This window comes from Lynx canadensis, chromosome A1 (assembly GCF_007474595.2).
Source record: "Lynx canadensis isolate LIC74 chromosome A1, mLynCan4.pri.v2, whole genome shotgun sequence".
Taxonomy (NCBI): domain Eukaryota; kingdom Metazoa; phylum Chordata; class Mammalia; order Carnivora; family Felidae; genus Lynx; species Lynx canadensis.
Window position 1 is genome coordinate 191,146,341 of NC_044303.2, and position 27,661 is coordinate 191,174,001.

Consider the following 27,661-nt stretch of genomic DNA (forward strand, 5'->3'; position numbering starts at 1 on the left):
GTAAACATCCAGAGCCTGAACTGCCCACTACCATCCCTTCCCGTCTTCTGACATACTGCACTCCTGACAGTTCTTCATGCTTCTCAACCCAGCAGCTACAGAGTCCTTATCAAAGGTAAGCCTGGTCTTGTCACTTCTATGCACCTGCAGTGGTGCTCCTTCTCGGGTAGAGTAAACAGCTGGGAATTCATGTCTGGTCCCTGAACATTGTTGCCCATTGAACCTTAACCCTCAACTTGAGATGTATCTTTCAAGGGGTCACAAATTTGGCACTAAAGAGTAGTGATTCATGGAGGTTATGCAGGTCAAATTAAACAAACAAACAAACAAACAAACCACTATGCTGTTTGGGAGCCTTTAGGACACAATAGAGGCTGTCATAGGAGATGGACTTGCTAGAAAATTCAGTCCTACAAAATTATACTTAATCAACATCTCAGAGCCTTGGTTTTATGTCCCTGTTCTGGCTCTTGCTCATTATTTATTCCACTTAAAACACCCTCTGCTCCTTCCCCCATTTTCCAATGATGAATCTCACATGTCACTTTTTTTTTTTTAATTTTTTTTCAACGTTTATTTATTTTTGGGACAGAGAGAGACAGAGCATGAACGGGGGAGGGCCAGAGAGAGAGGGAGACATAGAATCGGAAACAGGCTCCAGGCTCTGAGCCATCAGCCCAGAGCCTGACGCAGGGCTTGAACTCACGGACCGCGAGATCGTGACCTGGCTGAAGTCGGACGCTTAACCGACTGTGCCACCCAGGCGCCCCTCACATGTCACTTTTTTAAGGGATTTTTCTGCCACTCCCTGCATCACCTCCCCACCCTCCCCTGTCAATGAATGATCTCCCTCCATACCTTCATGCTTCCATTACTTTATTTAATCAATGCTAATTGGCTCCCTGTGGGGGGCCGGGCCCCGGTGCCAGGCTGAGACCGGGTAGAGCAACGTTCCCTGTTGACTCAAGCCAACCCGGTGGTTCCCCCTCCCATTCCCCCACTTTCAAGGGCATACGAAAGCCTTGTCAAGGCTGAGAAAGTTAATTCCTGAAGGCTGTGGTCTGCAGGTGTTGGCAGTAATTCTACCTCCCTTTTTCTACCCCGAGTCAGATAGAAACAAACATGGGAACTGTGTTTTGCTAGCAATCTATCAACAAGGTCTTGTGACTCGTTCACAAGGTTCACAAGGTATACAGAACTAAATGTTTTGGCTGGCAGTGATCATGTGAAACCTGTTTATTCTTAGAATGACCTGATCCATAAGAGTCTTATATTATAAAAGATTGTGTATAGCAACAATAAAGCCGTCACTTGGGCCATCAGCCCAGGGGACCCTCCTGTTCCCAAACTTTCTCTTCTCTCTTTTTTTCTTGCATTCCCCTACCCTCAGGACCCTGACCTCGGTGTTTGTCGCGCCGGTCGCGACACTCCCTTACAATGTTTCAGGAGTATAACAGAGAAAAAAATGGAGGAGCTCTATCTTAGAGGAGTTTATGGTCTAGAATTGAGTACCTTTCAAGACCATAGCCATGTGTGGCTATTTCAATTTAAGTTAATTAAATAAAATTAAGTTAATTATTTTTAACTTCTAAGTTGTACTAGTTGCATTTCAAGTGCTCAGTAGTCAGATGTGACTAACAGCTACTATATTGCACAACATCCATATGCTATAATAACTCCGTCATCATGGAAAGTTCTAATGAACAGTACAAGGGAAAGGAAGGATGGACAACACACACACAATCAAGGGCAACAAGGTAAGAAATGCTGCACAGAGAACTGAAATAGTGTAATAGAGTGATGGGTTGGCTACTTTAGACAGAGGGACCAGAAGAATGTCTGAGAAGGTGACAGTTAAACAAGGGCCCAAAAGACAAAGAGAAATCTGAAACTCATGGGGTAAAGGAATGGAGATCTAGGCAGAGGGTATCACTAGGGAAAAAGTCCTAATATGGGGATACATTTGAAAGAACCCCAAATGGCTGGAGCCCCGTGGCAGGGGAGAGAGACATAGAAGAAATTTGAGAGGTAGGCAGGATCCAGATAACGGGGGGATTTTGTAAATCTGGGTAAGACATTAGGGTGTTTTCTTGCTTTTTGTTGTTTTCTGAGAGAGCCGTGGGAACATTGTAAGGGGAAGAGTGACACAATCTGATTATATATTTACCAATTACATCATTCTGCCTGAATTTATTAGTTGCTTACTTACCTGTCTCTCCACCTGATTGCACAATCCTGGGTTTTTTTCATTCTTAGTATATTAAGTCATGCGGCATTAGCCTCAATATATTGATAGCAAATGTGGTATGATTGAATTAAATTAGAAAAATCCTTATCATTGACCTTCTGGGCTTTGACTAAGTCTCGGAGTATAACGAAGCTAGTCATAAAATATTTTGCCTCCCAAATAAATATAAGGCACGACCTACTTCTTTGTGAAGCATTTCAGAATGTGTTCCCCCACTTTTGCTGGTGGTCAATGTGGGGTCAATAGTGTTCCCTTTAAATGGAGAATAAGAGGAGGATGGGAATCCAGAAAGGAGTTGTCCCTTGTGAGAACTCATCTTGTTACCCAATTGAATTCAAGTGTGTGGCATCGTAAAGCTAGGAGGACTAATAAAGGTCATATAATCCAATTGTTGGATGGAAGAGGTGAGTTTCAGCAAATAGGCCAGGGGGACAGCCAGTGTGAAGGCCCAGTGACAGGAAAGAGCTTGTATTCGTGAAGGTGGAGTAGAGTCTAAGACAGGGGCCCCCTCCACACACAGAAGCACCCCACACCCCCAACAAGGCTGGCGCAGGAGCAGGCTGGAGAGGGCACACTCTAAGGGGACTGGGTGCTACAGGCCATTGCTGGCCATCTAATTGTATTTCATAACAAAGCAGAAAAACTGAGTTCTCATGTGGGCTCTCTAGATTTCTAAATGGTGGCCATTAATTAAAAATGAATTTTTTTAAATATTAGTTTTTAACATCTCTACGTGGGGTTTGAAACTCACCACCCCAAAATCAAGAGTTGCATGCTCTACCAACTGAGCCAGCCAGGTGCCCCCAAGAAAAGAATTTTTGAACACCGTGGTACAAAGCACTTCTGTGGGCCAAATATAGTCTTTAGGCCACCAGTTTGTAGTATTAGGCTTTAGGTCTTTTTTCCAAGCGCAGAGACTGCTGGAGTCAGGAGTTCACATTCCCGAGCAGCACAGGACCCGTTGCCACTGTTTTCATGTCTCCGTGAAGCCTGTGATGGGCTGCAATTAGCCTAGAAATGGAGCATCAGTACCTTCCTGGGAGGAAGTTACTGAATCTTTAGATCAGAGGACAGTTAATGAAGTACTAGGCAGGCTGACACATACTTGTATGGCTTAATGATTAAGTGCAAAAGTCGGAAGAGCTTGTCTGGAACCTTGGCTCACTTAACATCTACAAGCCTCAGTTGCCTCTTCTATGAAATAAGGTTAATAGCAGGACCTGCCAAAGGAGGTCTTTGAGGACTAAGTACATGTGTGTGTTTGGCATAGAGTCCACCACACAGTAAGTTTTCCGAAAACCTTGGATAGCATTAATGCATATTTACATTTCATTTTCAAAGGTCTCCCATATCGCTTTTGCTCATTATAACAATTCTTTGAGGGAGACACAGCAAGTACTTTTAGTGCTATGTTACAAATGAGGAAGTCAAGGCTTGGAAGAGCTCAGTAACTCATGGAGATACCCAGCTTTGCAAGTGACAGAGCTGGGATCTAAACCCAAGTCTGGTCCAGAATCTACTTCCTGAAATACTTCCTGACATCACTCAGTGAGATGTGGTCTGAGTCATTGCTTCCTGTAACATGGTCAGGCACGGTGATTTACATTTTTGATTAATTCTTGCCACTGGTAAACTTGACAGTATAACTAAGGCTGGGGACTGATCATTGTGGCCACAGAGCAGGGAGTTCTCTGCACTCATTAAAGGGCCAGTTGACTCATCTCTGAGGCCAAGGGTAAGTGAAGACCAGTCTTGGTTGTGATGGTCCCCTCACTGAGCCTGACTCTGGTTCCTTTCTGTTTGCCCCCTATCCCCTGTGTCAGCATCAGGAGTCAGTTTGGACTCTGTGGGGAAGGAGCTGGGAAACAAGGGGCTGACCTGAGGACAGCTTTGCCTGTCTGTTGGAAGGTGCAGGATGGTCACACTAGAGATAACTGACATGTGAAGCTGTTGTGCATGGTCTCTCCTCACTGACGGGGCAGGCTCATGTGATCCACCCAGTCAGGGTGAAAGGAGAAGTTGCAGTCTGAGAATTAAGACTTGTTCCGAGACCATCTGGTGAGGGGCACACCTACCAGTCTGCTTTCTCTTTCCTTCAGGCCAATACCATCATGCAGCTTTGGGTAGCCATCTTCAGCCCCATACTACTTCTGACAGTAATGAACAGGTGGCCGGCGTCTGGAAGCCCTGAAGATTGGGGCACGTAGGAGACGTGTGAGTGTGGTGTAGGAGATGATGTGCTTGGGCTTTGGTGAAAGGTAATGGGTCAGTTAGTGCCAAAGAACCAGGCTAAATCTTACGCAAAAGAAATTGCTAAATGCTATGACTTACAAAATCCATGGGTGAGTGAGCCAGACCAATGTGCAGAACTGTGTATAATATCTTGTCATTTGTGTTTAAACAATAAAAAGGACGAGTGGACAGCATTGTCAGCATGGACTACTCAAGTGTATGTAGGATATAGTAACAGTGTTGCCATGAGCAGGAGGGATGGGGAGAAGAAGCTGGGATTAGTTGGAAAGGGAACAGTCTCCATTGAACCCATCCTGTGTCATTTGATTTTTTTAAAATGCTGTTGCAACTATTTCTTTTTAAAAGACTCTTAAATACAGAGACAAACTGAGGGTTGATGGGGAGTGGAGGACAGGAGAAAATGGGTGATGGGCACTGAGGAGGGCACGTTGTTGGGATGAGCACTGGGTGTTGTATGTAAGTGATGAATCACGGGAATCTACCCTCCCAAATCAAGAGGACACTATATACACGGTATGTTAACCAACCTAAAAATAAAATATATTAAAAGAAAAAAAACAACAGAATAAAAAGCATCCTTCAAAGTTAAAATAAATTAAATAAATAAATAATAAATAAATAAATAAGATGCTTTATAGGGTTTGAGGACATGATTATACTTAGTCATGAATAGAGTATTCCTTTTAATCAGAATTGAAATAAGCATGTTTATAAGTGATAAGAGAATTTAGTGATATAACTGAATGTCAACTCAATGTATAGGGGCGCTCTGGTGGCTCAGTGGTTGAGTGGCCAACTCTTGATTTCTGCACAGGTCATGATCTCAGGGTTCGTGGATTGAGCACCATGTCAGATTCCCAGAGTCTTCTTGGGATTCTCTTTCTCCATCTCTCTGCATGCACGCATGTGCACTCTCTCTCAAATGAAATAAATAAACATTTAACAAAAATAAAAATAAAAAAATAAAAAATATAAAAATATTTTATTTCAAAACACTCCATGAGAGTAGCAAAGTTAGGACTAGACATAATGCATACATTTTAAAAACAATAATCTCCAGAATCAGATTATGAAGGAAAGGTTCATTTATATAACTTATATAACTTGATTTTTATAATTAACATGTATTATATTTATAATCTAAAAATGATACTAGGCAAAACTAAATATTCTAAGAATTCAGTGCCTTTTTCTTGGTTTATATAACCATGAACATTTTATTCCCAGAGCATTTCCAAAGTCATAGCCAAAATTGTAAATGTGATTGGTTGGTGAATTTCAGATTTCTTTTCATGGCCACCTTGTCTGTATTTGGCAAGATAGGGCTTTTATGCCACTGCCCCAGGAGAGACTTCTTGCTTTTGTTTTTTAAGTGTCATAATTTAGAACTTGGTTGAGTGTTTTCCAACTGTCTGTTTTCACAGGGGAAGTGGGCCTCGCTCAGTTGTGGGGCTGCTAACAACATATGAGAAGGGGGTCCCTATTGGATTTTTTTAGACTGATCTTAAAGCCCATGATAAACCTCAGCTCCTCCTAGAAGTATTAGAAACCCATTCCTAAATTTTAAAAAAATTTTATTATTTATTTTCAGAGAGAGAGAGAGAGAGAGAGAGAGAGAGAGATCATGGAGGAGGGGTGGAGAAAGAGGGATAGAGAGAAAATCCCAAGCAGACTCCATGCTGTGTGGAACCCCATGTGGGGCTCAAACTCACAAACTTTGAGATCATGACCCGAGCAGAAATCAAGAGTCAGACGCGTAACTGACTGAGCCACCCAGGCACCCCAGTCAATAATACTTTAAACAAAACATTAGTTCTGCTTTTATTTTTTTTTTAGCGTTTATTTATTTTGAGATAGAGAGAGTGGGGGGAGGGAGCAGGGGCAGAGAGAGAGGGAGAGAGAGAATCCCAAGCAGGCTCCACGCTATCAGAGCAGAGCCTGACGAGGGGCTGAAACTCACAAACTGTGAGATAATGACCTGACCCGAAATCAAGAGTCAGACACTTAACCCACTGAGGTAGGTAGATGTCCCAAGCTCTGCTTTTCTTATAAGAGAGGTGCTGTGAGGGGACATCACTTGCAATAGAAGTTTAAAAAGCTGCAATAAAAATTAAAACTTTAAATGCAATAGAATTTTTCAAACATATTTCAATTGAGACAGCGAATGAATCTGGGGAAGTGGAAAAGCCACATGTATGTCAAACACAGGATGAAATACATACTCATGTATTACTGGAGTGTCATTTGGTTCAAACCTTTTGGAAAGAAATTTGGTCATGTTCATCAAGAGAGTGAAAGTATTCCTGGTAATTTCTCTCTTAGACATCTGTCCTGTAGAAAATAATCCTTAATACAGAAAAAAAAAGCTTCAATTATATCTTATCTACAAATATCATATAAATAATGCTTTTAAGAAAATGTTAACATAGGGGCGCCTGGGTGGCGCAGTCGGTTAAGCGTCCGACTTCAGCCAGGTCACGATCTCGCGGTCCATGAGTTCGAGCCCCGCGTCGGGCTCTGGGCTGATGGCTCAGAGCCTGGAGCCTGTTTCGGATTCTGTGTCTCCCTCTCTCTCTGCCCCTCCCCGTTCATGCTCTGTCTCTCTCTGTCCCAAAAATAAATAAATGTTGAAAAAAAAAGAAATGTTAACATAAAAATTTTTTTTTAATGTTTATTTTTGAGACAGAGAGAGACAGAGCATGAATGGGGAGGGTCAGAGACAGAGGGAGACACAGAATCCGAAGCAGGCTCCAGGCTCTGAGCTGTCCGCACAGAGCCCGATACAGGGGGCTTGAACTCACAAACCCACAAACTGTGAGATCCTGACCTGAGCCGAAGTCAGACACTTAACCAACTGAGCCACCCAGGCGCCCCAAGAATATGTTAACATAAAAAAGGAGTATGTTACATAAAAATGCTTACAATGAATTTTTTTAATTGAAGATACAAATCCATATGATTGCAAATGAAATAAACTACATTGAAAAGAAAACAGTGAAAATAAATATAAAACTGAAATACTGAGGCCTCATATTCTTCTTTCTCTTTACTTACAGATGCTGTAGTGTCTCACAAACAAGTGAATGGAGTGGTAGGTCTTTCTGCCACGCTGTCCTGCGCTTACTCGACAGCTAAGGGAGTCACCACCATGTGCTGGGGCAGAGGGGTATGTCCTGTGTCCCAGTGCTCAGATGTAATCATCTGGACTAATGGATCCCACGTCACTTTTCGGAAGCACCCACGTTATAAGCTAAAGGGAAACCTTTTAGAAGGGAAGTGTCTTGACCATAGAGAACGTGGCTCCAGACGGACAGTGGCCTATACTGTTGTCGTGTTGAACACAGCGGGTGGTTCAATGACATGAAACTCACCCTGTCATTGGAGATAAAGCCAGGTGAGCTCGTTTTCCTTCTTCCTTTGATCGCTTCATGTGGGTTGGCTGAGATGTTGACTGTTTGGTAGTGTTTTTCTCCTTTAAGAGGGCAAGAGGAGGTTCCTACAGTCTGTTTTTCAGCAACTGTTGGAAATAGAATAACTTTTATTTGTATAAAATGAAGTCTTAGACCAATCTTAATTCAAGATGGTAAGCTAGAGGATCTTCCCAGTCAGCTACTGTTCCCTAAAGCAGTGCTTCAAAAATGCTAGTTGGTTCATGAAAAAGCATTCACTGTTCCACTGTGAAATATAGTAACATTTTTATCAAGCTGAATTTATTCAACGTAAAGAACTGCCCTTGTTCTCTGAGATTATGTTTTAGAGGAATTTTAAATGTTCTTAGCATTTTAAAACTATTTCAGAGCATTTCAAACATATAAAGTAGGTAATATGGTATAAGGTCTTATCATAATAGTAGCACCCAGCTATAACAATTGTCAACTCAATCTTGTTGCATATCTTGTTATTAAGGAATATATAGTTCCTTCCTTCAGCCTGCCTGGGAATTTTTGTAGCATATTCACATCATATTGCAAAACTGCTTCTTTAAAAACAAAAATGACCTTATTGCAATATGAAAGCATTTATATTCCAATAATGATACACCAGTTGCTTTTAAGAATTTCATGAAATCCAGGGGCCCCTGGGTGACTCATTCGGTTAAGTGTCCGGCTTCAGCTCAGGTCATGATCTCATAGTTTGTGAGTTCGAGCCCCACGTTGGGCTCTGTGCTGACAGCTTGGACCCTAGAGCCTGCTTCAGATTCTGTGTCTCCCTCTCTCTCTGCCCCTCCCCTGCTCATGCTCATGCTCTGTCTGTTAAACATAAATAAAGGTTAAAAAATAAGAAAAAAAAAAAGAATTTCATGAAATCCAAAATCTGTCTTGATGTGAACATCTCATTTTCTTTACCACTGGATGAACAGAGTGGATTCCTCAGGATTCCCTGGTTTCTGGTGTTCTTTCCTAATGAAGTTCCTTCCACTAAACTCTTATATTGACAATAGAACCCAATACCTGTGGCCTTAATAAACTGTCTCTCTCTCTATCTGTCTTAAGTTAAGAGGAACTTGGTCTTGCAATCTACCAGCTTTTGGACTTGGCCTGTTTCTTTTGTGAAGGCAAGTGGGATAAGGTCAATTCTGATGGAGAAAATAGCTGACTCTGGGGAAACTACATCTGGGAAGCAATTTAGGGAAGCCCAAGAATGCTGGTGACTGTAGTGTGCTCTAGACAGAAGTGAGGAGGCAGCATGTCCAGAAGAGATGATGATTGTAGCTTTTGTATTTGTGAATTTTTTTATGGTTGGTTGAATTTTTTATGGTTGGTTGTATGGTTTGATTATGTGATAAAGTGCTTCAAAATTCTTTAATATGTGGGCATTTACAAGGGCAGTGCCTGTCAAGTGGGAAGAAGGTTCATAACTGAGCCAAGGTGACTCTGCCTCCAATAACTAACTCTTTGCTAAAGTTGTCTTACATTTTTCATAGGCTGAGCTTACTCTTCAAGCTTCTGTTAGGGCTTTTTTTTCCCCCCACCAGCATCTATCATTATAGTTTCCTAGATTCTGCCCGGGAAAAATATTTACCACTGAAGAAGTCAAGTTCATTAGACAATTCCATCAGGTTACCTCCTCTTTATTGTTTCCCTTATTCTCCTTTGCTTAGATTTTTTGCATACTCAGCATACTTGGTTTTAGCTGGAAGGAGGGGACTGGACTGTATTCTTTTCGGAAGCCTCTGACTACACCTTAGATCAGGGTCAGTAAACTATAGTTCCAGAACTAGATCAGATAACAAAACAGGGTCATTGTTTTATAAATTTTTATTAGAACAGCCATACACATTTGATATATATATTGTCTATGGCTGCCTTTCACTGACAGAGTTGAGCAACTGTGCCTGGGACTATAGGGTGTCCAAAGACTGAGGCATTTACTATCTGACCCTTCCCAGAAAGTTTGCTGACCTCTACTTTAGACTAATGATTCACATTTAATAGACACTCACAAATATTTGTTGAAAAAAGTTTTTCCTCTTCAGATTCTAAATTAAGTTAGATCTTTCAGAAGAGTTTTCAAACCAATTGTCCCCTATATAAGTGAAATGGGTTTTCCTTTGTAGTTAGTCAAGTTGAAATTGAAGGAAACTTCTCGTGGAGAAAAACGGTGCCTAGTGAGATCAAAAGTTTACATTCTTCATTCAGTCCTTGTTGGGGCTTAATTCTGGTTTCAGTTCTCTCTGGGTACTTCTGTGACCTTCACTAAGTGGTTTGGAATCCTACCCCACTTCTGACTCCAGAAAGAGTCTATGTTATTAGCTATTGTTATTATCTCTTAGGTAGAAAGGAACCGTAAAACATCTAGTTTACCTTCTAACCAAATATATAAATCATCTGTGTGATTTATCTAGCTAATACACTAATGGATGTGAGTTAGCCCTCATTTAGGTTGCACGTCCCTCTATTGGCACGGTACCCTCAGGACTGATGGAACTGAATGCTATTTGTTTGGTAAGCATTCTGGGCCTGGGAAATTCTGTTGAAGTCTTAGTCATTCACCACTTAGATGATGAAGACAGCTCCAGGCTCTAGACATTTTCCTTAACTCACAGGTGTTTATGAAGATACATAAATCTCATATGCATGACTGGTCTCAAAGTGCTTCAGTGCAAATCCCAGGTGTCATTTTTCACCTCGGAACCTCCCCAAATATATATCTTTTAATGCAGCTGTTTTCTTTTCACCAGTATGTCTTCAAGCCCTCCTGTGTCACAGATTCTAGTTGACCAATGACAAGAACTCTGAGTTCAGGGAAAATTGGTGCCTAATTCTGCCTGGGTACAGTTTCTCATTGGTTGCATTGGTACATGGGCCCAACCCAAGGCTCTTGTTTCCTGCTGCTTGACTAATCCTTGCTTTCATATTGATTTCTAACTCCAGCTGTGGTCACCAGTGTTCCAACGTCACCTAGGGCCTTTACCTCTACTTCTTCAATGTCAGCACCCACGCAGAACCTCAAGCCAGGTAAACAAATATGTTCCTTGAGCCCTGAGGTCTTCTAATGAGAGGATGTAGACCATCCAGGGCATTATGTTAAAGCAGAAGCACAATCTAGGCCGAGTGTTCTTACCTGGGTTCCAAACATGGGCTTCACAGGGTCTGTGAATACCTGTCACAAATTGTGTACACCTTTTTACATGTAATCATTTTTAGAGAAAGGAGACTCATAGCTTTTGGTCAGATTATCCAATGCATTCATTATTAGCACCCACCAGGCCACCAACCCCCCGCCTCCCCCCCCCACCCCCCCACCACCCAAAGCCAGACCTTTGATCTTAGACAACTATTGAGGGTGGAGTGGATTTGGCCCAGTTGAGCACAGGTTTGTAAGGAAAAAATAGGGAATGCCAGGGAACAGGGGCCAGGTTAATGAGATTCTGTCCTTACAAGGAGCTCTGAATAGAGATCATTTAGTACATTCTGAAGCTGGACCTCCACTTGAGGATAAGATTTCAGTAAAGTTAACATTTACTGTGTTTTCTAAGTGATAGGAACCATGCTAACTGCTTTACAAGTATTATATTGTTTAATATAATACTTATGACAATCTCTCTGCACTGTAGGTGTGATTCAATCCCACTTAATAGTTGTGAGAACTTAGGCAGAGTCTCAGTTCATTGCAGAAAGTTATATGGATAGAAAGTACTTGAATCAGGATTCATTCTCCATTAATTTGAATTTTGGGTTTGTGCTTTTAACTACTGGATTGTTCCTTCTACCATGAGTATTGAGTTTATGTTTGGATGAATTTGTCCTGATCTGACATCCCTCACTGAAAAATCCTTTATACGATTACCCTGTCTTCTCTAGGCATTCAATCTACTCACACAGTTTTGCTTCCAGCATCTTTTAATTTATTTATGTAGCATGGAAATGGCAAAAGATACTATTTATACCGATGAAAAAGTAAACATCGGATTTAAAGACTTCAGGGATTTAGAACTTACACTTTTTTTTCCTCATTCAGGCCACAAGGTTAACACTTCAAACTTCTGATAAATACGAGTTTAGATTTAATACAAATGAAGAATAATTTGATTTAAAGGTAGAGAAATAGCTTGTCATTCTGAGTACAAGTTTAGGTTCAAACCTTCTATCTCTAGGATTAAAAAGATAACTTTCAGTGGAGATTCTTAGAGCCTCCAAAATCTTTGACCCCTTGGGGTAGCAATGGAATCTGAGGAGTAACAGAGATGTCACAACCTCTTAGCCAGAAAAACCTGATGGAACATATTGATTTCCCTTGACTCCTATTGAACCATATGTATATTTAATCAGGAGGGATCTGAAGGATTGGGCTGTGAGCTGAGTTTGGAAGAGAGGGCTTTAGGTTAAAACTGGGATTTTAGAGCCATAAAAGTTTGTAAGAAAAACAGCTCTGTTTGAGGCAGCTGAACATACTAGAGAATCTGTTGACTTTCTCAATATTGATTTAGCTTCATAATATTTAGTTTGTGCCTGCAAATGTGGATGGATTAGTGGACTTGGTTTGGTGAACATGCATGTTTAAAGCAAAGATTGAGAAGAAAAGTGTTGGTTCATATGTCCATGTGACCTCCTCAGGGATAGTATTAATTGAGCCTTATCCTTGTCTTGATGCTTTTCTTAAGAGTTTGAGTTGGAGTTGACAGGAAGGAGGTGCACATTGGAGAAGATCCAACATGGGGATATTTATCTTTACATCCACTCTCTTCCTGTGCTCAATGCTTCTTGTATATACAACTTGCCTAAAAAATTCATGGAATGGTTGGCTGTAAGGTTGTAGAAATGGAGGTGGGGGGGGGGGAGAAAGATGCCTGCTAAGACAGAAACTTGGAAAAAAAGTTAAGCCCAAGAGGTCTTTTGCACAGATCCAAGTTGAATAAAGATTCTGATCACCCAACTTTCTTATATTGTCCTGTTCTTAATTCTTCAACAGAGCTACATGCTATTTTAGATTTGAACATTAGAGATAGGCAGGAAGATAGTTCAGAACATGAGAAAGGGTAAAGTTGAAATGTGGAGATCACTGTGGGGAAGGGAAAACAGAAAGACCAACAAAAGGCGAGAAAAGCCCAGGTTTGGGAATTCTTGTCCAGCCAGCACCAATAACTTGCTCCAAAATTTGTGGTGCTCTAAGAGGAAGGTATATAAAAATAAAATATTTAAAATATTTAATAAAATGCACAAAGAGGGAAGTGATCAATGCTGCATATAAGGTAAAATATCTGATAGAAAAGAAAGGATTGATTTTAGAAAGGAAAGGGAAACCTATCCCTGTACTGGAAAACTCTTAGTGAAGCTTTTGGTGTGAAACATAAGATGAGTCAGATAACAGGAAATCAGTCTTAAGAAAGGAGTGACCACAACGCAACCGCAGAAGGAGCCAGGCCAAGGTCTACCAAGAATGTTGCTTTTAGAGTTGTTAATCATCATCAAGGTTCAGACATTGGACAATATTGTCACCTTGAAGAGACCTCAAAGAATTAAATATTTTGAGTATGTATTCTGTGCTGATATGTGGATGGATACTGGGAACTTGAATAAGGTCAGGAAATCTAGATGGCGCTGTTGTGAAGGGGAAAGGGCAAATAAGCACAAACCCCCAGGCCCTGTTCCCATGAAAGTGAAATGTCATTTGTATGAATAAAAGCTTAATTGGATGTCCTACATAAGGTGCTGTTGTAGACTTTGGACATTTAGGGGGATCCTAGGAGTAGAACAAGTGTGGAATAACCCTATGTATTGATGAACTATCCGGATGATTATCTAGATCAGGTTTGTTCATGATAATGGTATGCCTAGATAGTGGTGCCATCTGTGATTAAATTTCTAAGAGGGGGTTGAAAGGACTGGAAGTGAGTGGGTGAGAGGCATGCCTTCAGGGACTGGCTGCTTCAGGGAATGGCTGCGTGAAGGTGCTGTGGGAAGTTGATCGTGATTCCTGATTTTAGTTGTGTTTTTCATTTTTGTTGGGGGTGGGAATTTTCCTCTACAGATGGAGCACAGTTCTATTCTTTTCATTCCAATAGCTACTTCATCTTCTCCAGTGCAGACAGCAGAAACCCAGCCTACAGCACCACAGGAGACGAGGACACCACAGCCCACCAGTTCACCATTGTACTCTTGCCCAAAAGGTAGCTTCGTTTTTTTCCTGAACACCTGAGAGTATTCAAATTTTGATAATCACCGGCACATCGTTAAAAGCATATATTTCGGAGTAAGACAGACCTGACCTGAATGCTGATGCTGGCCACTCTAATCAGCTATGTGGTTTGAACAAATGTCTTACCTACTTAGAATCTGTTTTTATCGTTTGTGAACTGGATGGAATACCAATTATCTTGTAGAATGCTGGTGAAGAACCTCAGACATAGTTAAAAAGTGGTAAGTAATAGATACAATAGCAACTCTGACTCTTACTTAGAATGTCCAGAATCCCTATACCTGACTGGCAGAGGTGGCTTGTGTGAGTTGGGAAGCACTGACGTGCATATCACTCTTTGTCTTAATCAAATCAATCAGTCTTGACTCCAAACTTATTAGTGGGCTTGCTCCCTTGGGCCAGAGCCTTAAAACAATTAAATCCAGCTCCCTGGTATCCAGACCAAACTGGTCAACCACGTTTCTGCTTTAAGACCCAGACCCTAAGTGTATCTACGAAGCTCCCCTGTCACCCTGTGGAGCTTGTAAATGGACACTTTGAGATTAGCTGAGGACATCAGCACCAGCACCAAGAGGCGTATCCTGCTGAGACTGTCTGTTTACTTCCCCAATTTTTCCCTACTGTCCCTATTCTGGGCAGGTCTCATACAATCTCTGCTTTTTTGAAATGTAAGATTCTCCTGTCTTCCCTGTGGTAGAGAAAGGTGATTTGAATCCTTTCATTTTCCCCAGTTAATTCTGTTACCCATGGTGGTAATTCTGGAGAGTGCCACACGCTGAACCCCTTTGTAATGCAGAGCTGGCTTATGTGTGCTTGTGCATGTGCTGAATCCAAACAAGGTCAAGCCTTGCAAGACTCCTCCCTTATGTGTATGACTCACTGTGCTTAGCAGTTAACAATCCGTAGCTGCCTCCCTGCCCCCCTTCCCCCCCCCCCGCCTTTTGGCTTACCTTTTGCCAATAATTCCTGGAAGCTGGTTAATTTAAAATGGAGCTGCAGTGAGATTTACAGAAGGACCTATTCAACTGGGATTAGATAATGGTGACATTTGGTTTTGAAAGTGGAATCCTTAGTGTGAACTGTTTCCGGGCACAAAAGCAAAGTGAAAATATATAGAAACACAAGGTGGCAGCAGTAGGAGTGGCGGCACCCCACGCTTTCAGTGGTTGAGTAGGAAGAACATAGGAGTAGGAAATCATTTTCTAAAAATCATGTCACTACAACCTGGTCCAGGTAGAGCTTTCCAGAGTGAAACAGACATCAGAGCTGCTGTGTCCCCTATGAGTCATGTGATTGTTGCCATGTTGGCAGTGTACCTGAGGTTCTCGAGCCAAATCCTCATTGTGCCCGAGTCAGCCTGCAGTGGGCCGACGTCTCACAGAAGCAAAGAATGTTAGGTTTGGAAGGATTTTGGTGCTCATATGGCCCACCACCCACCTTAGATGGATATATGTGCCAGGAAACTGTTGTATATTATCTCACTTAATTCTTTTAAGGCAGGCCTTATTTATTGCCATTGCTAGATTAGGGAGGCCCTATAATTCTCCTTTAGAGACAGCTTCCAATTCAACGGCCAGTTATTAGCTTCAGACCTATGGGCAAGATGTTGCATTCCTCACTGGATGTTAATGATGATCGAAAGACATGATGTTTGGAAAGCATACTGCACAGTGACTCTCTCCCCACCGCTCCTTCTATTGTAACATATTTAATTCGTCACAGCTAATATTCATCTAATATGGTGTTAAGTCCTTTACATGCATCATCTAATTTAGCAACTTTATGAGATGGGTGCTGCTATAGCTTGTAGTTCTATCTATATTACAAAATAGATATTTCAAAACTCTATTAAGATTTGAATGCTCAGAACTTTAGGGAATAATATAAATAAAATCCTTTTATATAGGATTTCAGGTAGTATAAGATACATTAGTTTTATAGCTGATATAACAGATTTTTTATAAAATACTTCTGGATCAAAGTGTGGGCACATTGGCATATAATGTAGGAGTTATATGCCCCTTGTTTTAGGTATCTTAGTATGTTTTACTCACATTCTGAATAAAACCAATGTAATGTCCATTCAGAATAGAGTGGTTCTGATCTTTGGATGTGCATGTGGCCTTTGGGTACTCATGGCCTTTATGCCAGTTCTTAGCTGGCATAAAAAATATTGATTTCCTACCATTAAGTGGCATTCTTAACTTGCTTCCAAGAATGGGCCTCTGTGATTCCCCTAAAACTGTAGGTGAACCTTTGTGTATACATGCATTTTTTTTTCCATAAAGAAGAACGGTCCATGACAAAATGGTTAAGACACACAATCTTCCACGATAAATTAATACATGTTAGTAACTTGGTATGACTTTTGCAATGTCTGCAGCATTTGGCCATATTATTATTCAACTTTTCATTCACCACCAGAAGGCAACGTGAATATATTTAGTGTCTGCAGTGAAAATTCAATATTTTTTGTAATTATAATTAATTTTCTTTCTTGTTGAGCAGATGGGAATGGCACTGTGACACAGTCTTCAGATGGCCTTTGGCATAGCAATCAAACTGTAAGCATATTTCTTCCTACTTCATTAGCCAGTTTCACTTGTGTGCCCCCCTGGAAGCAAGTTGCATTTAGAGATTATTTCTGTAAGATTGGCCCACAGATTGATTCTTTCTGGTTGAAATTTTTAAAAAAAGGGAGAAAAGAATTTGACTCTTAAATAGCGATACTTTAATTAATTTGGAAAGTTCATATGGGTGGTGGACCAGTTTGTTAGAATTTGCCTGCTAAATGATATTACATTCTGTGTACGCATACATATACATACAAACGCCCACCACAGACTTTCTCCTGGCCAAACATTAAGAAGAAAGAATGGTCTAATTTAAGGAGAGTGACTTAACATAATAGACCAAGGAAGACTTTAATTATCATTAGGGAAATAACATGCTTTGAATCAATGAAGTGGAGGCCACCCCAGACAAAAATATATCCGTGAAAGTGTGCTTGCTTAAGCGTATCCTCCTTCATATTCTTTTCAAACCCAATTGCCATTCTTTATAGAAATATTGAGGCCACTATTGAGTTTTTCATATATAAACCTCCCCATATGATGAATTTTTAAGGTATTAATATCTTATACACATTTGTGATTTTCTTACACTTTTCCACAGTGAGCTTGGGAAAACTCTAAGGGGCCCTAAATACTCCTGATGCTTGTCAAAGTCTCATCTTTGTAAACAAGTTAGACAAATTTATCAATAGGACCTTTTCTTTTGGTTCCTCTGAGAGAAATAAGTTTTCTTTTAGTATGTGCAAATAACTCTCAGAAACAGCAAACAAAAAGAGTTTGAGGTATGAGAATAGTCCTTCTGGTCCCAAGTACTGAGAAATGACAACACAGGCCATGGTAAGAAAAACTCAAGCTCAGGCACGGTGGGATTATTTAGTGTGGGGTCAAATGGCTTTATGTTGTATACGTTAGTAACAATGAGACCATTACATAGGAGTGATATTAACATTTTTAACCACTTATGTAGCATGGGTACTGATTGACCTGATGGATGTGGGTTGAATTTGTATATACATGCTAAATGTCAGAACTGCAACTATGTGAATGATTCTTCTATTGGTATATAGCCAGGCCTATGCTGGATTAGAAAAAAAAAGTAAATAAAACATTCTGAATGGTGATATTGTTCTCGACCTCAGTTATCTGTAGGACAGGTATGTTTAGCAGCAAATGGAAGCAATTTAGAAGCAAGTCACAACAGGCAGTAGTGAAACCATGGGCTTTTTGTGTCTTGACTCTGAGGATGTTAAGAGGTATCTCAGGTATCTTGAAAACATGCAGCATGTATTTTGACCCAGTGGGTCAGCTTCCTGGACTCTATTGTAGGAGAAATTGAACAAATGCATGAAGATGTATGAGAAAAGATGTTCATTGCTGCTATTTACAGTCATGAAAATACTATAAACAACTTAAGTGTTCAATAGTAAGGGATTAATTACTTAGTTAAGCATGACCACATATTGCCATTAAGAATGTAGTCACTGCAGTGCATTTGCTGACATGGGAAGACAGTGACTGTATATTAAGTGAAAAAAACAACTGTTAAAACAGCATGCACACATGTGGAAATGTAGTAGCATATATTGAATATAGTAATTGTTTCTGTCAAGAAAAACACTAGGAGGATAAAATTCTAGAAGAGCAGATAATGAAAAATGGTAATAGTGGTTGTTCTTGGATGTTAGGATTATGGTTGGTTTCAGTTTTCTTTTTTCATGCTTCGCCGCACATTCTAAAATGAACATGCAGTTTTTATGTAATATTTTTGAAAATGAAAGCAAAGCCTGCCTCCTGCAGCCCCATGTTACATCTAACTACTTTACTCCCCGTTGGAAAGCTAATAACACAGCTCTTCCCTCCCAGACACTGGCCATTTCGCCTTTAAGTAAGGATGGCTCAAACACTAAGTATCTTTTCCTATTGTCCTCATAGTATTTATCAGAAAGTACCTAAAAGTACCTTTCCCAAGAACCCTATTTAATCTGTAGTTGACAGACACAGACACAGAGGCTCAGAGAGGGTAACTAACTTATCCAGGGCCACACAGCAATGAAGTCGAAGAGCTGGGATCCTGACTCCAGACATTAAACTTTTACATAAGAAGACACTTGATCCTTCTCTCTTACCTTCTTTTCTGTTAAAATACTTACCCTCTGGGATCTCTTTAGGATTTGAGCTAAGCTATAAAAAGTTGCTGAGCACAATGCCTGGCATATTTCGGGCTTATTCCAGGAGGTGGTGATCCTTTACAAACACGCACTAGGGTGTTTAAACAAATTTCTGCTTGGGGCGCCTGGGTGGCGCAGTCGGTTAAGCGTCCGACTTCAGCCAGGTCACGATCTCGCGGTCCGTGAGTTCGAGCCCCGCGTCGGGCTCTGGGCTGATGGCTCAGAGCCTGGAGCCTGTTTCCGATTCTGTGTCTCCTTCTCTCTCTGCCCCTCCCCCATTCATGCTCTGTCTCTCTCTGTCCCAAAAATAAATAAACGTTGAAAAAAAAAATTAAAAAAAAAAAAAACAAAAAAACAAATTTCTGCTTCTCTACCCAATTGCACAGCACTTCATGTTGGTTGTTAATGAGGGCCATGTCTGTGAGCACCTACTTTCAAGTCCATTTATGTAGACTTTCACAGACTCTTGAGTTATAGCTAAAAAAATAAATAAAAATAAAGACTGTAATCAAGGGCCAAATTCAGTCACCGAGCATATGCAGATAACATCACCAAGCCAACTTATACACGATCAAAAATTGCTTTTTCTTTTTTAATATCATGGTGGATATATTTATGGAAATAGTTTATTTGTTTTTAAAAATATGCATAATGTACATATAATAAAGTACACCCCTTTGAAACATACAGTTTGAGTTTTGACAAATGCATACCCCTATGTAAATACCACCCCATGCAAGGTATAAAACATTTCTGCCATCCCTAAATACATTTTGAATTTTAAATGGTCTTTGAATTTCACCATATGGTTACAACCTCAGATCACTTGGTCTTATCCCTCATGAGCCAGAAATAGCCAAGGGCCAATAAAGAAAATGGGTCAAAAAAAATTAAAAGTAGATCTAGCCTATGACCCAGCAATAGCACTGCTAGGAATTTACCCAAGGGATACAGGAGTACTGATGCATAAGGGCACTTGTACCCCGATGTTTATAGCAGCACTCTCAACAATAGCCAAATTATGGAAAGAGCCTAAATGTCCATCAACTGATGGATGGATAAAGAAATTGTGGTTTATATACACAATGGAGTACTACATGGCAATGAGAAAGAACGAAATATGGCCCTTTGTAGCAATGTGGATGAAACTGGAGAGTGTTATGCTAAGTGAAATAAGTCATACAGAGAAAGACAGATACCATATGTTTTAACTCTTATGTGGATCCTGAGAAACTTAACAGAAGACCATGGGGCAGGGGAAGGAAAAAAAAAAGGTTGGAGAGGGAGAGCGCCAAACCATAAGACACTCTTAAAAACTGAGAATAAACTGAGGGTTGATGGGGGGGGGGGGGGGGGAAAGTGGGTGATGGGCATTGAGGAGGGCATCTGTTGGGATGAGCACTGGGTGTTGTATGGAAACCGATTTGACAATAAATTTCATATTAAAAAAAGGAAAAAAAAAGAAAAAGAAAAAGAAAAATGGGTCCAAGTACATTATTTTAGGGAATGTCTTCTAATCGTAACTCTAACAAGATGCTTTTCTGATCCACTGATGTCTCCTTAGCATGTGTCGCTGGCACAAAATTCATGGATGACCATCAGTAAGGGACTCTACATTGGAATCTGCATTACTACTGTGGTATTGCTCACTGTGTTGGTTGTCGTGATTACCAAAAGTAAGTCATTTCAGAATTATGCCTAAGGGAACACAGTGCAAGGGTTCTAGAGCCAAACTGCCTGAGTTCGAGTAGCTCCACACATTATGTGATTGTGATTTCACATTTTGACATAAATTTCTGTTTCGTTTCATTTCTCTTCTTTTCTTCTCTTTTCTTTTTTCTTTTCTTTTCTTTCCTTCCTTCCTTCCTTCCTTCCTTCCTTCCTTCCTTCCTTCCTTCCTTCCTTCTTAGAGAGAGAGAGAGAGGATGTGAGTGGGGGGAGAGGGACAGAGGGAGACAGAGAGATTCTTAAGCAGACTCAATGCTCAGTGCGGAGCCCCATGTGCAGTCTTCACAGGGCTCAATCCCATGAGCTTGGGATCATGACCTGAGCTGAAATCAAGAGTCAGACACCCAACCCACTGAGCCACCCAGATGCCCCTAAATGTCTGTTTTCTTAACTGTTCTTTAAAAAATAATATTGGCCTATAAAGATGCAAATTAAATTCTCCAAAGGTGAAATTAAATCTTAAGAAATGAGAATTTTGGGGGCAGGATTGGAGTTTGGAAAGCAACAAACCATTGTAATATATACAACTTGTTCACTCCTTTTCCATTCCCCCCAGGAATCAGTTTTTGTCCTCATGAGTGATGATATTGTTGAATTTTACAACACCCATTTAACAGGAAAGGCAAATGAAACATTGGGAGGGAAACTGATTTCAGGGCTAGAAGAAAGAATTTAAAAAAGCAGTCATCCAGCTGTTGTGTACAGGGTGTGTGTGTGTGTGTAGCCTTCCTTCTATGAAAGAGCCACAGTCATTTATTTTTAATGAAATTTATTTATTAATAATTGCATTAGAGTAAGCCAGGGCATGTGGGTGAATACACTAAGCCATTATGAAAATGAAATACTTTTATGAGAAGTTTGTTTGGGTCTTATCGATTCAAAAGGAGTTACTTGAGTATCTAGGAAAGCACCAAGTCTGGTTTTTTTTTTCTTTTTTTAAACATTCTTTCTTCTAAATTTATTTTTTCAGGCTCTAGCTCTGTCCAGGTTTTGTTTATAGTAAAGCAATAACAGAAATAATATACTTGTTTGAAAAAAAGATCTTGTAAACTATTTGACCAATGTGTGTAATTTTCTCTTTTGCTCTTCCCCAATTTAGAATATTTATGCGTAAGAAACAAGCTGGAACAACTAAAGTAAGTTTGAAAGTGTGTCAATACCTTTTGGTGTTTCTACTCTGCTAAAAGTAAAGAAAAATTTGTCTCTGTCTTTCTCCTCTTTTTCCCCTAAACTCTTCATTTTATACTCTACATCCTGAAAAATCTAGTTTAATGAATACCACTGTTGTTATCCACAACTTCTAGTGATATTTTTCACTTTCTACATTTCTCTGGAATTGTGCCAGAACTGCTACAGAGGGAGCACCCCAATCTTACCTCTTAGAGAAAGAGAACAAAATCACAAATGTTTGATAGAATGTTTGAGTAAGTTATTTGATTTGTTCTTTGATTTCATTCAGTGCTTTGTCTATTGAATGTTTATTGAATGTCTACTATATTTCAAAGAGATGAACAAAGCGGACAGAAACACATCAGCAAATAAACAGGGACCTTGTAGTGCTTCTAGACAAATATCATTGGGGATACGGAAAAAGGTAATGGGTTGAGTGAGCCCTGAAGGAACAGATGGCAGCTCTGCAGAGATGCAGAAAAAGACAGCTCCAGGCTGAAGAAGTGCAAAGGCACTGTGGTGAGGCAGGTACCTCCAGCTCTACACAGGTCCTGCCTTCTCCTGCTGTTCCATTCCCAGCCAGGTGTGCTCATTTACATGGGTTATCTGGCCTCATAAACATTGGCATTTACAGTTTTTGGAAATCTATCCTACTGCCCAATTAAGACTTAAATCCCCTTTACCTGCATCCAAAACTTGGGGTCATCTACTGGAATAGCTGTAATAGTAGGAAGCCAAATCCAAGTAGCTTGCTTCATTTGATAGAGCTTGAGCTTCATTAAGCAAGGTGTTTATTTAAAATCCATTTCTCAGGGGCGCCTGGGTGGCGCAGTCGGTTAAGCGTCCGACTTCAGCCAGGTCACGATCTCGCGGTCCGTGAGTTCGAGCCCCGCGTCGGGCTCTGGGCTGAGGGCTCAGAGCCTGGAGCCTGTTTCCGATTCTGTGTCTCCCTCTCTCTCTGCCCCTCCCCCGTTCATGCTCTGTCTCTCTCTGTCCCAAAAATAAATAAATGTTGAAAAAATATTAAAAAAAAATAAATAAATAAAATCCATTTCTCTTAGATCGCCATACATTATTCCTAGTTCTCCTTCACTGGATGTTTGCACACAGCCTTTCTTAGGTCTGAGTTAATTGCATGAGCTAATCCAAAGAATGCACCTTGAACAATGCCCAACACATTGTAAGTGCTCCATAAACATTGGCTTTTGTAATTGCTGTTATGCCTGTCACGGTAAATCTACCCATGAGATAGGCACTATTATTCTCAGCTTACAAACTAGAATACAGGTTTAGAAGTGTGAAGTGACATCCAAAGTCACACCACACAGCAGGTAAAAGGCTCAGTCTTAGGTCTTTTAGAGTCCCAAACCCATACTTATAGAAGTTTTTGACTGTGCGCTTCTAAGAATGGAAGAGGAAATTACTCCCAATAGGCAGAAAAGCATGGAACACAACATCCTATTAGTTGATCTTTGTTCTTTCACCATTAACTTTTTCTAAGGGCTGACTTTTTATCACCTAATCATAATAGAAAATATTTGTTGTAGAAAATCTTATAAAATATAAGAATATTAAAACAACAAAACCCCAAGCATTTCTTCATGACTTTTTTTCTTTTCTTTTCTTCTTCTTTTTCTTTTTCTTGGTTTTCACAGTTCTCATCACACTGACTCATTTTAAGTCTTTGACACTTGTTTTCACAATGTATGGGTGGTCACTTAAAGATCAGAGCTGAGTGAATCCTCAGTATGTTCCCTATCATTTCTCAGCAGGCTTAGGTAATAAAAATAGGCACTCTCTACAAATTATGAAACAGCAGCTGTACAAAACTGCAAACATGAACTTTCTGTACACTTACTGTAGGAGTGTATGTGTTATGAAAGTTGTCTAACCCATAGCTTTCAAATTCGGATCATTAAAACACAGTAAGATTTCTGCACCATGATCTAGCACACGTTTATATGAAGCAATACCCTTTTACTATGTCCAATATATTCTGATATATTTTGTATTCTGTGTTTATCCTAAATGCAGGATTTAGACCACTAAATAGATTTAATAGTGCTCTCTGGAAAAGTACAACCCACAGTCAGAAAAACAGCAGCCAAACCATTTCTTAGCTACTACCCTTGAGAATATGCTTGATTTAGGACTTCAATTTGATGTGCGATACCAGTCTTAGATTTTCAATTTTTGCATTCTATTACATGAGTCTCCTGAAGGAGAATACTTAGGTTTTCTACATACTTCTTAAACAGACTCTCCTTCAACTTAATATTCACAACCCTGGATCTCCTTTTCATTTCATAGACTGTGAATGGGGCTCTGGGACTGGCAAATACCCAGTCTTGCCTGCGTGTAAACAAATGTGCTCACCATACTTTAGAAGTGGTCTGCTTTTCCTTTACTCGTGTTATTCTTTCTGTAGCTTGGTTTCGTTGAGTGACCCCCAGACTGGAGCTTTGCAAAGTGCATCTGAAGTGGGTGTGAGAGCGGAAGACAATATCTACATTATCGAGGACAATCTTTACGTCATGGATTAAGACCCAGCGGCACTCTAAGGATTTATACCCTTGACTGCAGAAGACAGTGACAAGATATCACCATGTCAGAGTTCTTTTAAGCTGTAGAATGATTTTTCTGTCAATTTCAAATGATATTCCAATATGTCAGTTATGATGGGTAAGCTGACTTTGGTTCATCTGTGTACAGTCAACCTCATTGGTCATGTAGTCCTAATTTTTTATACTACAACTGGTTCAGTATTTCTGGTCATTGCAGAGATTTCTCTCAAACACGAAGTGAACACTTTAGAATTGTGTATTCTCTTTGAACCCTATGAACCCTATATCCATCAAGAATTCTCGCTGGTGAGACAGGAGAGGAACTACTACCTTGGTCACCAAAGCTGTCAAGAAGAGTGGAGTAGGAGTTAAAGTCAGCAAATCCAATTTGGGACTTAAAGTCTTCACTTGGAATCATTTCACAATTATCTCTTGTGTTTTACCTTGTACTAACTCCAAATGTTACATTTCTTAGGTTCCCCAAGGCTTTCAAATCACAGGGGTACACAGGCTTTTATTTCCCCCATAGGGAAATAGAAGTGAATGTGATATTGCCATTGTGGGTAAATCCAATTTCTCATGGCTCTGGAAATACATGGTATTAAGCCTTTCCTTAGAACCAGGGTGGGTATTTTAGCAGTTAGAAGAAACTAGGGTAATGAGTGAACCAAGAAGATTCTCCAGGAAAGAAAATCAGTTGATTTATTACATGCTATTTCTGCTACATCTGTTCCATAGTCCCAAGCATTTGTGTAGATAATTGTCATGCTCTCTGAACTAATTTTTAGAATGAGGCAGGGCATAAATAAATAGAAGAAAAAAAAAGGGAGAAGGCTAAAAGGCTTTCTGCTTTAGAAAAGTTACTTTGCAAATATAATAATGTTGTTTGAAAGTGTTACTAAGTTTCAGTCAAAATTGTCACTAAACCACTGCAATTTTTAAAATTGTTTTGGAAGGATGAAGGTTTTTTTTTTTTTTTTAATATCAAAGCAATTCCAATGCTATTCTTTTTTTTTTCTCACAATTCAGTGAAATTTTTGGCTTTTCCAAGAGAGTTAAACAAAGGCTAAAGGTAAGGATTTTTTAGTCAACACAGGCATTTCTACATGAACAGTTAACAAGGTTGGGTATTAATTTCAATCTGAGTAAACCCTGAAACAACTCCTGCTTGGGGTTCAGAGATACACTATAGCAGTTGAGGAAGGCAGGATGTTCATTTCTGAGGGCAACATGCTTGACATTCTTCTGCAGGTTCTAGGAAGTTAACAGGACCTCTGAATAAAAGTTATATGGGCAAATAATATTGTTAAACATGCTATCTTGGGTTTTCCAAGTGTGGCCAAGATCTGATCTGGCCTAAGAAATTTTTTTGTTTTTGTTTTTAAACTACAGTGTTTTTCTTTCAAATTCAAGACAACATGCATAAACATGGTGAATTCAGATGAAAGCCTGAATTTGTAGCTTTTCTGGAAAGACCTTGCAACATTGGACTGCATTCCTAGGTAGTCAGGGCCCCATTAAATGGTGCTACATCCTCTCAGCCCCTAGTGCTCAACTTTACTGCACAGACACACATTTGTCACCTGCTTTGTGACTGGGAATTTGAATTTATAACAGCTCTGCTCTCTCTACCCTTCCTGCAGATTTATGATGGCACATTCAAAGTTCTGGGAATCTGGTTAACTTTGTTAATCCAGCACTTCCAAAACTTGCTTGAACACAAGGACTACTGCCATATCCAGTCGCATTCTGTGAAACAGAATGTGAGGATGTGTGGGAAAGAAGGTGGTACACAGAATCAAGACTAGGACCTGAGTTCTACTCTTAACTCTTAACAGAAACACTGGATGCCATTAGGGCGAATCTTTCTTGATGCCTACGTTTTTTAATCTATCAGGCATAATTATTCCTATAATTATGTCAGTGTATAGTGGTAATTCCAATGCTATGTTACTTGTGACAGGTCTTTGAAAAGCGGAAAACACTACAGAAATGCAAAAAGTGTTTTTTTTTAATTTGTTTTTATTTTTTGGTTGATTTTATAGTAATAGCAGATGTAGATTTAGTGCTCAGTAAATAATTTCAATGGTGTTGCATTCATATGTATTTTGCTATATGGTACTTTATTGGAGGGAATAATTTACTTTTTGGAAAGCTGATATAGGGTAATTGGGCTAGTTTTATACTGGAGTAAAAACTGTCAATAACTGAAAGGACAAACAGGTGAGTGGGGAGGAAAGGGAGGCGTTCAGTTAATATTAAACTCTTTTTTGTGAATATATCCATCTTATAGAATGTATTGATTTGTTTTCAATCCTTTGAGATGATTGAGGTTCCATTTTCTACAAACTGTCTTGTGATGTTAGGACACTGGTGTAAGTAAGGTATTTAAACTTGGGAAATTTTGCACATCTTTAAGAAGTAGCAGAACGAATTTTTCACTAATGGCTGTGAAGATAATTCTGGGAGTACATGAAAGTATGAGGGACTCTTTGGGACTAGTTTAATTTGTATGTACACTCATTAATAAAACAGATTTTTGTTTTCATTTTGAAAATGACTTGTTGCTTTCTCAAGCTCATCTGTTGAACATGAGCCAGGCATGTTCAACTTGCTGTGGGCTCCCAGGATAAGGGAAAGTAGGGCAAGGTTTGAGAGTCAAGTGTGCCCAGTGCTCCTCTAAATACTGGGGGTAGAGCAGAGAACAACCCTGAAATCCAGTTCCTGAGAAGCTCCAATTTAGTAGGGAAGAACGCCCCAAACCATCGAATTCTATTGCGGAGGAAAAAGAGCATAATGGTAGCTAGGCTCCTCAGTTGTGACATTCGGGGCCAGATAACCCTTCATTGTGGAGGCCGTCCTGTGCATTGTAGGATATTTAGCAGAATCTCTGTCCTCTATGCACTGGAGGAGACAGCTGGGCCCCACGAGTTGTGACAATTACAATACCACCTCTGGTTGAAAGCCAACGTTAGACAGATACCTGAAGGAAGTGGCTGGTGTGGGGAATGGTGTTGCTCGGTTGGTTACGAGCTACCTCTGGGTAAGAGGTGACATTGAAGTCGAAACCAAATGAATGTGTGGGCAGCAGCCTCTTCAGGGAGTCTACCAAATGCAAAGGCCTGAATCAGGAAGAAGCCTGTGTATTAAGAGAAAGTAGGGTATGTTCTGAGGACTAGAAAAAAACAAAAACAAAAAAAAAACCACACAAAAAAACCCAAAACAACATTATGGCTGCAGCAGTGAACAAGCGGGAATAGAAAGAACTGCTGCTGGAGAAATGGCCTGGTAACTGGCAAGATGCTAGGTGAAAAGGGC

General features: G+C 40.1%; 1 protein-coding gene across 1 annotated transcript; it reads left to right on the forward strand.

Moving 5' to 3' along the window:
* HAVCR1 (hepatitis A virus cellular receptor 1) lies at nt 1-26,900 on the forward strand. The gene is given in 11 exon segments (XM_030328564.2): nt 1-115; nt 4,348-4,405; nt 7,558-7,780; nt 7,782-7,803; nt 7,805-7,895; nt 10,876-10,959; nt 14,007-14,111; nt 16,649-16,704; nt 20,446-20,557; nt 21,709-21,745; nt 24,208-26,900. Coding segments are annotated over 11 exon segments (942 nt in total). The 5' UTR covers nt 1-76; the 3' UTR covers nt 24,323-26,900.
* Nucleotides 26,901-27,661: the final 761 nt, after the last annotated feature.